The 12,569-nt window shown below is 42.5% G+C and overlaps 1 protein-coding gene across 3 annotated transcripts in view; it reads right to left on the bottom strand.

The window, feature by feature from the left end:
* Positions 1-818: 818 nt before the first annotated feature.
* RABGAP1L (RAB GTPase activating protein 1-like) overlaps positions 819-12,569 on the bottom strand; it is a 65,236-nt gene continuing 53,485 nt past the window's right edge. For 2 of the 3 annotated variants that reach the window (XM_009872465.1, XM_009872466.1), the window contains 6 exons: positions 7,325-7,435; positions 4,870-4,974; positions 3,555-3,638; positions 3,003-3,074; positions 1,614-1,811; positions 819-1,267 (listed from right to left, as the gene is read on the bottom strand). In XM_009872465.1, the coding sequence (XP_009870767.1) occupies positions 1,112-1,267; positions 1,614-1,811; positions 3,003-3,074; positions 3,555-3,638; positions 4,870-4,974; positions 7,325-7,435 (726 nt within the window). In that variant the 3' untranslated portion in view covers positions 819-1,111. Of the gene's footprint in view, positions 1,268-1,613; positions 1,812-3,002; positions 3,075-3,554; positions 3,639-4,869; positions 4,975-7,324; positions 7,436-10,341; positions 10,381-12,569 lie in introns of those variants that run through there. The other variant, XM_009872467.1, reaches the window with a different exon arrangement.

Raw genomic sequence — 12,569 nt, 5'->3', positions numbered from 1 at the left:
TAGGTTTTGTATTCCACTTGAAAATGTTTTTATTTATAAAAATAAGTAATACCAACTTAGCATTTCCTAACCAAATAATTCTAGCAAACAGACCTTGCTTCTGTGATGTTTTATTCATCAGTGCAGCACAAGCCTTTTGGGGTTTTTATTTGATGCCTCATTTCTGTGTCAAATTCAGAATCTGAATATAGACCCAGGGAAAGGTTTTCACTGCTTTTATTCATACAACCTATTCTGTATTGCACAGGATTTACAAAAGGTCAAAACTATGCAAGGTCTTCACTCCACTTCTTGGCAAAAACATCAAATAAATGTTGAACAGTTTTCCCTTTATCCCAGTGGAAGTAATTATTTCTTGGAACTCTTAGTATAAACATGAAGTAAAAAAGGGAACGAGATAACTTCACGTTAAATTCCAGTTCAGCTGTAAATAACCTTTAAACAACAGCGCTACAAAGAACTGCACTACTCGCACTTCTGAAGAAAAAACGATCAAAACTACGGAATTATCAGGGAAGCTCAAGAACAGTTGTGCCAAGAGAGCACAAGACTAGCTTTGCTATGGCCTAAGCTTTACAAAAAGTGCTTCTCTGCAGGACACGGTCACTGCGATAAACTTCTGAGATGGTCCCAGGGCGTAAGTTATCCCACACACCCGCACACACACTAGACTTATTACACTGTGCTTTCTACAAAGAGATTAGGCTTCAGTACTTTACACTTTCCATACTCTCTCTTCCTCCAGAAGAAGAAAAAAACGTTCTATGCAAGATAAAAATAATTTTGAATAATTAGTCATGTATTAAAGACCTAGTTTTGAAGTATTTATTTAACATCTAGTCATATAAAATAAAGTGTAAAAGTATGAAGGTATCAGAACGTGGCTTTCAGCAAGGCAATTTGGGAAGTAAGAATTCAACATAAACCAAGAACTAGTTCTTTTCCCCCCCTTTGAAAAGGGTCGCATCAGAATGAATGAAAGACACCGAAGAATTTCACTTCAAGCCTGCACTCCTGCCTTTTGTCCTTCGCCCCAGAGGAGAGAGCAGTGGAAGAACCCTCCAGGGTTTCAGCTGTGTTCGTTGTGCTCTTGCAGCGGCTCTGGCTGGAACTATGTGCTGCCCTCTTTGGGCGGCAGGGCCGGCTGGGGCTGCTGCGGAGGCTGCGTGCCTGTGGCCGTTTTGATAGAGTTCAGGGTTTTGCTAAACCAAGAGTTTTTGGCCGCTTGGATTTCATTCATAAGGGCTCCTCTCTGGTGCTCCAGCTCCTAAGAAAGAATAGTCAGAATTTGTAGGAAAAACCCAATTAACCAAAAAGCATCCTCAAACTCAGTTCCCGCAAGCCAGCACTTTCCTTGCAACCTCCCAGGCACTGAGGAGAGAAGACACTGAAACCGCAGAAACTGCAGAAGATATTTAGAAATACAAGTAAAAACCCCCCTCTTTTTTTTTTTAATGTTAATTACAGAAAGTAATTCTGGAAGCTCACAGGCATACAGCGGCATAGGTATAGGCTCCTTTCTGAAACAGTTTCTCTTGTGTGACTCCGAATTGTTTTGGGCTGAGCACACCAAGGTTAAGGAGCCTGCCCTGCTGCACCTGGATTCCACGTACCTGAATTTTGCACTTGGCTTCCACAAGCTGCAGTTTGGTCTGTGCAAGTTCCAGCTCCATCTCTCTCAGCTGCTTCTTCAGTGCATCCTTCTCATCATCTGTTTCTATGCCTTTATTCTCCATGCTTACAGCAGGCAGCTTCAGCGTGCCTTCCTTACTGAAAATCTCACTGCAGTGTTTGCAGGACATCACTTTGCCCTGAAATACCCAGAGAGCTCATTTTTAATCCACGTTACAGGAACTGCTGTGCTTCCTGAAAGCCATTTTTATGTTAGACTGCGTTTGGGTCAGTAATCTCCAACTCTCTAGTACTGCAATTTTCATATTTGACATGAAAAGAATTTGAGAAGTTTGTGAACAATTTCCAGGGTATAGTAACTGGTATAAAAACCCCCTAAAATCTCCTTAGCACTTGTTTAAGCACAGAGACTTCGCTCCTAGATTAGAATTACTCAAACCATCTTGCTAACAAAGCTTTCCAGCATTTACACCGTCAGAATTCAGAATCGTAAATTACACTCCAGGGACTTGTCATCTTCTGTAAAAGCACTTGACCAAATTAATACAGAATGTGAAATTTTTAAGAATGCCAGGAAGCTTTTCCAGATTTCCAGAAGCAAGGAAGCATCACTGCAAGGGCTGCTTCTGTCCTGCTGGTGCTTCTTCAGCATTGTAGGGGATGGCCATGCTGCCAGTGTTTTTTATCAATAACGTTAAGAAGTCACTAAAAAGCAGCGAATCGGGTTCAGCTTGAGCACTAAAGAAACAACCAGAAGTTACAGCAGAGGGAAAACAATTCTGCCTCCTCAGCAGTGACAAGTGGAGGGATGGAATTATAACCTCATGAGGAAATAACCGTAGTGCAGATATTCTTGGCAAGAGGCTTTAGAAAAGAGAGATGGAAATTCTGGGGATGGCCCAAGCTGTGCCAATTACTTTAATCAACTCTGCATAAATTACAGAAACCCAAATATTAGCACAATCCAATTCAGCCGATTCCTACCCCTCCACTGTGCACACTGGAGAAGTGACGTATTTTCTCTTCTAGGGAGCCTTTATTTTATTCTCGTTTCATTAAAACATCCAAGTAAATACCATCTTTCCACACTTTTTGCCAAAAGTATACATTTCAACAGGAAAAAGAAAAGCCACGTGTATATGCACTTCAGTTTGAGAGTTCCACCCCATCTGATACAAGAAAGAACCATGAAAGGAAATAAACCCTTTCACTATGTACGTCTGAAGAAAAATGCAGGTGGGGATATCAGTGCAGCAGAGTGGACATCACTGTTGTTACATTAAACTTCAATTCACATTTTTGTTCTGTATCCCTGACATTTAGCAATTTATGGGTTAGAAATATCCTGTACAGAGAGGCATCATTCTCACCTTCACAACTTCCAGTTCATCTTTACTGGCCGCTTGCTGTTTTTCCAGCCTGGTACTCAGCTGGGAACAAATCTGGAGCAGAGAAAGCAGCCTCTTAGTTGAAGCTTACTGTACTAAAATAAAACCCGTGCTTTTTAACAACGATTTTTGTTAGAGCCAACATTTCTTAAATTCTGCCTCACTCAGGTACAGACATTTTCCCTCAACAAATCCACTGGTGCTGATAATGAGACCGGAAAAACCAGCAGTATTCAATACAGTACCTGAATATGGATTAATTGGTCTATAATGTTTGTACTGTATTATGTCAGGGTAAAGAAACATTCACCCTGTGGTACTAAAATTAGATGAAAGACAAGTTATTCCTGACTCTCTAAATTAGGAGACTACTACAAAAACCACAAAAAGACTTATGACATTTACAACACTTGCTGTCTGAAAGCCTGAAACACAGTGTAGCTTATTAAAGGATGCGAGATCTGCAACTCTGAAAACTCAGCTCTCGTAACAGGTTGGAAGAAGAAATATGAGAAAGCATCTCTAGACCAGTACCTGTTTATATTCTGCAATAATGGCTGTGGTTTTCTTGATCTCAGATTCTGCCTTCTCTAGCTGCTTCCTGAAGACTTCCTTTAGCTAGGAATCAAAGGAGAAAAGTTACGCAGTACACGGGAAGAAGTTCTCAAAACATATCATCACATTATTTTCTCAAAGTCTGGTTGTGTTTACAACAGTTCTATAGCTTCTTCTCACCAAATTCCAATTTTTCAGAGAAGTGTCTGATTTATTCTGTGTACAAATACTTATTGTATTCTATCATAACCAAAAAATCTATACTGTGAAGTAGGGTACCCCCGCTTAAGAGTTCTGCAAGTGTCATTTTCTTTCTCTGCCTTAAATGGTGGCACAGCATGGTCCACAGAACACAAGAGCATTACTATTAAGTGGGTTTTACGGATTTCCTTTTGTTTCTTTGCACACTGTTACAGCAGACCGATTATTTGTCTGTTTGGAGATGGAACAGGAAGAATAATCTCTCAGCACTATCAGTCTCATCTCTGTTTTGGTCTGTGGCGCTGTGTTAAAATACAGCTAACTTAATTCTTCCACTGTTCAGAACAACTAAAGTTTGAGGGCCCTTTCAGTAGAAAAAAGGCCTCCACTGTCTTGTTTACAGCAAGGAGACTTGTCAACCTCCACAACAAAATACCATTTGTAGTCACTGTTGTCAAATGACAAAAAAACCAAACGCAACAAGGTATTGCTTTTTTAAACATACCTTCATGCGTATAAAGCATTGAGCACATTAGATACGCAGGATTAAAAAACTAAGACTGAGGATTTTTGCAAACAAGTATGAGGCCAGGACTAGACAGCAAAATTCTCCCAACCCTCAACTCAGTTCTGCTGTTGGTTCTAGGTTCAGACAGGAACGTTCACAGTTTTAGTTCAGTGAACCAGCAGCTGAATCCAGAATGGCCTCTTATAAGGCCACAATTCCTGCAGTTCCTCCTTCAGGTAATTACAAGAGGTCTGATCATGCCTCCTTCGTTGCAATTGCTCACCACCAGTGAAAATGATTATTACAACACTGGGAAGAGGATAAGGTATGGAAAACTGTACATTCAGAGCTCAAGTGGAGGAAAACATTGAAAACCATACTTATTTTTAAAAACAAAACCAAAACCAATAAACAACAACCAAACAAAAACCAAAAAAACACATTTACCCTGGCACTGTAAATTTTCAGCTGCAACTGCATTTTAAAGATCAAATTCTTTCCACAATTGCAACACATTCCTTTTTTTTTCCAGACCCTTCTGCTTGCATTTCCTAGCTAAATAGGGAAGGTTGGAGAATGTCTTACCTGAGCAGTTTCCTCTTCCTGCTTCCGTTTCTCTTCCTCCGTCTCAACTAGCTTCTGTTTGGTCAGGAGAAGTTCCTTGTTCAGAACATCCGCTTTGTCTTCAGCCTAGAATCAGAAACACTGGTGTAACTCAGAAGTTACCTGTGCCAGTACAAACGTATGGGTGTATACGTCTCGGAAAGATAACAGATTCAGGTTGCAGTATTGCCTCTTCCTGCCCTCCGATGGCTCACCCAACCTATTTTTGTAAGAAATTCCCTTTTCAAGTAGCTATTTGCCAAGTTGTTTCATTGTGTTTCAACAACTGTGCAAAAAGACCCTTTTGCCAAACGTTTACCTATGCCCAGATGGCAAGTAAGCATAGATGCTATGTCCTAGTACAAACAACGATATATAGAATATTTTTGTTGGGAACAGTATTAATCTAAGTGACGGCAGCATGATTTACCTCCTGTGTAACTTTAGATAACTCATCCCATTTTTGTAGCTTAAAGTGTGTAAACTAGAAATTAGAAAACGTTAAGTGCCTGCACTGTACCTTACAAAGTATCTGGGTGACGACAAGTACAAAAGAGACAAACAGGACCACCAGATAAAATGGCTTATCAGTGCAAATAACTGTCACACGGGGGAACGTGAGACTGTATGTGTACTGGAGAATATGAATTTTCTTTCTTTGAAGGGCTGAGCTTACGGTGAAGCATACTGGGAACGCTTTGGTTTTGTGAGCACTAGCCTCACCAAACACCAGGAGAGAAACGCATTTCTCCATGTTTGGGTACATTGTGTGGACCGTCCCAGCTGGGAGGTTACACGCTGCATCATAGCACTCCTTCGGTTCAGTAACTACGTGCTAGGACAGGCAAGGGTTGTGGTCAGATAACACTTAAGTTTGCTGAAAATACAAGCGGGAAAACAACACTGTACACAACAAACAACAGTGCAAAACTTGTCTCCAAGCTGCAGTTTGGTTTTCAACCACTGCTGGTGGTATTAGCTTAACTACCAGCCACAGTGTTAAACTATTAGTGAGGGTGTTTGTGGCAAATGTGAGCAGCAGAAGCAGCTCCACTGGGGCCACGACTGGAGAGATTGTGCAGCACAAAACCAGAAAATTGGTAAGACAGATGTCTTGGAACAAAAGAACTCGGGGGTTACAGGGATATTATTGATGAAAGACCTGTTTCAGATAGGATTTGAAGGAATTACAATTTTTTCCTCCTTTTATGTGTTCATTCCAGGTTCTCCAGGCAGCTGCAGGGGTGTACAGTACCACCTGCCCTTGCACATGAGGAGTATAGTCACTTTTCTTTCATTCCCAGTGAGGCACGATGTGGGAAAACTTCATGGAGCCACTCTCGTCTACAGAAGGACTGCTAAAATGCAGGAGAGTGAGCAGTGGGACTGGCAAAGGTATGTGCCTGGCCGCTTTGTCACAATACTCGAGAAAAGAACAAGCAAAGGCAGCAGCAGACATAAAGTTGCTTTATGTACAGCTATTCCCAGGGAAGACAGAGCACCTCGACACGTTGCTTTTGGCCTTCACGTGAGATTGCCCACCCTGGCATGCAAAGGGCATGTCCGCCCGCATTTGCTCACCAAGGCAGCTCAGGTTTTTAGAATCCAAATCAGCAGAGCCTATCTGTCAAGCATCTGCCTAAACAGAAACACAAACCGCACAACTGTGATCAATGATGCTTACAATTCTCGGGTTAGGTAAAGAAAGCCAAATAAATCAAATTGAGAGGCCCTTGCAGAAGATTTTCCATTATAAAAGGCACTACAGCTCTCACTGAGCAAGAGGTGTGGTGGAGTATGGCCCTCCTGTATTTAGTACCTTAATAATAGCTGTTAGGGCATTTATCCATACCACACAAAACACCACAGAAAGAGGAGGGTTGAACATGTATAGCAGTCAGCTCTAAGATAAAGGGCTCTGAATGCTGCTGCCCCCACATTCCAGTCTTCACAGGAAATAAAAGCAGTTATCAAACGACACCCAGGAACCCTTCTAATTTTTGGTGCCATGCCGCTTCATTGATATTTTTTTGGCTGTACTAAAATTGCCACGAAAGATAGTTCCACGTAATGTGGTCGACATTCTGCAAGGCATTTTGCCTTGAAATTAGTCTTTTAAGAGTATGTGATACCTTTCTCAAGTAAATGTTCACGTTGGTATGTGCCTAAAGGTTATGGCTTACACGTTCTAAACCAATCCATGACAGAGAAGGTGCAGTCAGCGCTGGCTGGGAGGGGGCTGCGGGGACTGCGAATGCCTACATTACATGCATGTGGCAATCCAGCATTCTGACTGCAGCTAGGAGCGAGGTTGTCGGGAAAATAAACGCACAAATAATTACACTTCCAATGTTGTGCTTGTGCTTTCACTTGAGCACCAAGACCGGCTCCTAAAAATGATGTTGCCTGAGCTGAGACCCTTCTCTGTCAGCATTACCTGGTCCAGGTCATTCCGTAAGGCAATTTTGCTTGTTACAAGCTCATGGGCAAGGTCATCGTTCTCCTGCTCCAGCCGCATACTTGCTTCTTGGAGCCTGCGGTTCTCCCTCTGCAGAAAGAAAGAAACAACCAGGAAAGGAAGTTAATCCTTATCAATATTCAAGCGCAATAAGTGAGTACATTGTGTGTGTAAAACACTGAGAAGGCAAGAGTGCACATTAAGACAGGACTGCTGCTCTGGGAAACAACAGTGAATTAAGCCAGCAGTGCGAATGCAGCAATTCCACTTACATCCCAATGGTTACGTTTGTGTCACAGCAGTGACACACTGATTACAGGGCTTCTCTGTCAAAAGTAAACAGTCCTCTCCACAAAAGCACTTGGTTTCTGCTTGCTCAACATCAAAAGAAATTAGGCAGATAAAATGCCACCCAGCAGCAATGAATAGGGAACAATTAAGAGATACTCATAATGTTTCCAATCCAAAGTAGAAAGAAAGCTGTCCTGCTCCATTTTACAAAATTTTGTCTGCAGAAATTAATAAAAATATCCATTCTGTAGATGATACAGTGCTGACTTCCCATCTTCTGCCAGACCAGCAAAGAATAGCATTTAGCCGGGAACTCCCTATAGCTCGTACAATCTCCATTGTTGTTTGTGCGCCAGCAACAACAGTGCACGTTTTACAGGGATACCTGCCGAGAAAAAGTGCCAGCTGGAGAGGGGCCCTCAGCACAGCCCCAGAACCTGCTTGGCAGGCAACGCACGGCGACACAAAATGCACAACTTGGAGACTGCAGACCCTGGTCCTCGCGGCGCTGCACTCCCTGCCCACCCTGCATGGGCAGAAACGACTACGCACAGCGCTAACTAGAGAAGGTGAGTACACTGAAGAATGAACAGTAGTAATTCATATTTTTTAAAAATCACTTTCAGCGACTGTTCTCCTAGAGCTGAGAAAAAGAGTCATATTCAAAAGATATCTGTGGGTCAGTGGACTTGCAAGAGTCCACATCAAACACACCGTTTCATTTTCAGAACACAGCCAGGTGCCCTCCTGAAACACATTTTAAGAGAACAAAAAATGTGGTGGCCTTCAGTTGCACAATGACCACATATCTTTCCTACCAAAAGAGACTGCAAAAGGGAATCTGTGAGCTCTGGAAACTCAAGGGAAAGCACCAAATTCATATGGGAACTCACAGGTGGAGGAACAGTAACCTGCATGCTAAGATTTCAAAAGGGACCTGTGCTCACTTGAAAGGCAAGTTATGTTCTCCAAGAAAAAAAAGGTAGAAGTGAATATGTATCAGCACTTACGACAGCAAAAAATTTCCAAGAGTGACTGTCTTCCTACAAAACGTGTCTCTTTGCATAAACACATTATTCACATATCTTCGCTTCCTCCTGTTCACCAGCTACACAGATATTTTTTTCTTTCCAAACTCTCCACCATGAAACAGCAATTTTCATTTCTGTCATCTTAAACAAAAAAGGACAACTACAGAGCTCGGAGGATGCTAAAAGAGGTCTCTTTTGTGTGGGAGCTTCCTCTGTGGCAGGAAGCAGAACCTCTGCAAATACTCTCCCCTTAATGGGACCCTATTGTGCAACTAGACTGCACTGCCCTGAACAGGAAGGTAAGTTTTGTTTCCTTTCCAAAAGTTCATACTTTAAATAATTTGGTTTTTTACAGGAATGGTAAGTAAAATATTTTTGTTTTAACACAGTTAAAATAACCACTGCTACAAGATGCATAACTTAGGGGATTACTTTTATTTTAATTGCACTATATTCTGCTTGAGACCAGGAATTTTTAAAAGTAAAAATCTTCTGTAAGGGTAATGTATACTTTAAAGTGTAAAACCAAACTGTAGGCTTTAATAAAAATTTTTAAAAGGCTCCACTATGTCTTTATTTCTATATTTTGTTGTAAATAATGGTTTTTACGGACACAGCTCTGCCAGGGAGTGGTTGTCAGAAAGAGACTTGGTTTCACCTAAAAACGGGAACCAGACCACAATGGTATTGCTGCCAAGTGCTGCAGCACCAATACCTTCTCATGGGGACGTTGCTTAGAGGGAGAAATCAGCAAATTCTTAAGACTTCCACCAAATAACCCAGAAAGAAGTTTGCTTTAACATTTTTGCTATGCTTTTGCCAAAAGCTTCAGTGTCTGCAAAGCAAGCCGCACAATGTGAAGTTCAAAGTTCCTGCTTTGCATTCGCAGACAAGTGGGTAAGCAAGCTACGTGGTTGGAAATGCGCTATCCTCCTCTTAAACTAGAATTTACATGGCGCGTTGCTAGCAAGTTAAAAGATCTCTTACCTTGGGCATCCAGTCAATAGCTAAGAGATGTTTCTATCTCGTTCATCATACTTCTAATTTCCAGCTGAAAGTCTCTTACATTTTACTCTTCCTCCACACAGGGCAGTACATGCGATTGGATGGTTTGTCTTTTCCAGCTCCTCCCCCTAGATCTAGCAGTGAGAAACTACCTCCTTGCTCAGAAGGAAATCTTAATCTGCTTACGTCTAAGTAAAATCTAATGCTACATTGTAAAGACAAAAATAGCAAACACCACTTTTCATATGCAGTAAACTATTTTCAGTGGCTTTGAAATATTTCCAGGGTTTTATCAAAAAATACCATTTGCGATGGCATGAAATTCAACAGATGGAGCTGGTTCATTACAGCAGGACTCACATCACAGAGAGCATTTTGTAACCTGGCATAAGCCAACTCGTCAGACCTGCTCGTTGTCCTTGGTGCAAACAGACAGCTTCCTGCCTTGTCTCTGCACACTACTAACGATTTACTGACTATAACAACGATTTCCTTCTCTTTAGCACTGCTCAATTTCTACAGTCAGTAAAATAAAAGATTCCTCTCTCCCAGATTCCTCCTTCAAGTTAAAAAGGTGGCTGGTCAAGTCTGGTTAGCTTTTAAAAGGAGGATACTGCATTTCCAAAAAGGACAAACACCGCTGATACATACAAACACGAATGAACTTACCTCCTGTAAAGTCACAGACCAAATACTGCTTTCAACCATTGATGTAAAGACAGTGAAAACAGGATATAAAATAATTTTTAATACCAACAAAGACAGCCAAAAAAAAAAAGTTGCTGATTCTTCAGTGGGTTTTTGGTTCTGAGTTTTAAAGAGGATATATTCCAGCTTTCATCACACACCGGACGGCAGCAAATTTGAAAGCAGCAGGCAAGCCTCAGCTCAGGAAGGCTGAAAGGCTGAACTCCACCCTCTGCTCCCTTCCAACCAGCACCAAGGAGCAATTCCTGACAAGATTAGTGACGATGATGATGCATCCTCTCTGTGCTGCTACTCAAGTGGGGTGTAACAAGTCACAAACCTTGTTAAGCAATTCGGTGTCACGTTTTCTGATGAGCAACCACCCAAACCCCAGAGCTTTGGGCAGGAATGGATCCTCAGTGGGGGAGTGAAAATACCGACTGTAATTCACTTTTCTGGATGTGAGCAAACTCAAGTCTTTGTATGTCCATCAGAAAGGGCTCTTGATTGTGGAGAACGACCCTGTGAACCTTCATCTAGAAACTCAAACGGCTTTTACAGCAAACTCTCCAGGAAAACCTCTCACGGGAAGCAACACAAAGGCTCCTGGAGGTCGTTTGTGTTTTCATTTGTTGAAGCATTCCCTGAAGTGCTCCAGCACACTTTCTTTTTAAAGCCACAAACAAACAGTGATCCACATCAAGAGTGGATCTTATGCTTTTCCTCATGATGATACCATTCAGTTACCCTGACTCTGAGTGTAGCGATTTTTTGCTTCCACTTCAAACACACAAAAGGCTATTATGTCCCAATTACACATTTATTCAGACAGACAACTTCTCTGCTGCACAATGTCCACAGAGCAAAAGGCATCTCTACCCTCAGAACACAACTGTGTGCACAAGCAGGGTCTGCTTGCAGCACTTCAGCCCTTCTTTGTATGGTTAGATACTCTTTGTTTTAAATCTGGAAGTCCCAAGCCCAACTCTGGCAATTTCTCATCAAGTCAACCAAAACCCTGTTACATGAGGTTTTCTCAAACATAGAAAAAAACCCCATAATATGTAGAAAAATCTGAATTATATTGCTATTTTTTCTGCACATGCAGTTCACTCTTCTTTCTTGCTTTCTGTAGGCAATTTGTAATTTATTTTAACTAAAAGTCAGGAAATTTGGTGACAAACAGCAATTTAGAATGTACTTACTTCTGCAGCTTTTAAAGATCTATCTGACAAAAACATGGGTGACAATTTATTATAATCAATGGAAAACAAAGTGAAAAGGTGTCCATAAAAAAATTACTCTTTTTCTAAATAACACTTGTAAATACGGAAAGAAACAAATATCACAAATAATGGCACACTTTAATACTGTTCTTTTGGTAAGTCAAATCACAATCAACACGTAAAATACGAGCTGGGCAGTAACACGTGAATTTAAACTGTCACGAGAGCAGGACTGGTTAACCACAGGCCAGAGGCTGCAAAACCAGCCCTTTTCTGGAGTTTAGGAAGGGTCTGGGGCAGGGGGGTTTGGAGGAGCCCCCCGCCCAGATACACCTGCTTCCCTCAGGCAGGAAGGCAGCACCTCTCTCCTGGAGAACCACAGGCCGCTGCTCAGCCCCACGTCCCTGCACCTCAAACCCCTCTGGGCCCTCAGCACTGGGCAGCAGAGCGAGAAGTGTGTCGCAGCCTCACCTCGCTCCGGCTGGGTCCTGGTGTCCCCTGATCTCAGAGCGGCAGCTGGACACGCATTCGAAAGCTGCGCCAGCTCCGGCACGTTCCCTCTGCAGCGCTCGCAGCGCAGCGGGGACGGGTGGGCAGAGGAAGGCAGCCGTGCAGCACGGGCCCTGCTGCGGTGGCAGGGCTGCTCCCCCCGCAGCGCCATGCGGGGCCTCTCTCAGCAGTCCACCGAGCCGCTTCCATTGCGGGCCAGGTCACCGGCAGGTGTCTTACTCGAGACATCTTTCATCAGTGCAACACAGAAATGCCAGCCTCTGTGTAGTCCTGACAAACCTCTACTGGCAATAAAAACTAGTAACATGCTGCAAACAACAAAACCTCTAACAACTATAACTAAAACCTGTGAAAAATCTGAAAGCCCGTTTCCTTCTTGACCTATCAGAGGAGTATTTTGCAGGGACCTTCACTCCAGTGATGCTGTCCAAGAAACATCCCCTTCCCAGGCAGGAAACCAAAGCACCATTTTGA

Source organism: Apaloderma vittatum, unplaced genomic scaffold (assembly GCF_000703405.1).
Source record: "Apaloderma vittatum isolate BGI_N311 unplaced genomic scaffold, ASM70340v1 scaffold4737, whole genome shotgun sequence".
NCBI classification, from domain to species: domain Eukaryota; kingdom Metazoa; phylum Chordata; class Aves; order Trogoniformes; family Trogonidae; genus Apaloderma; species Apaloderma vittatum.
The sequence above is the reverse complement of the archived record's forward strand: the minus strand, read 5'-3'. Positions and strand labels throughout refer to the sequence as shown.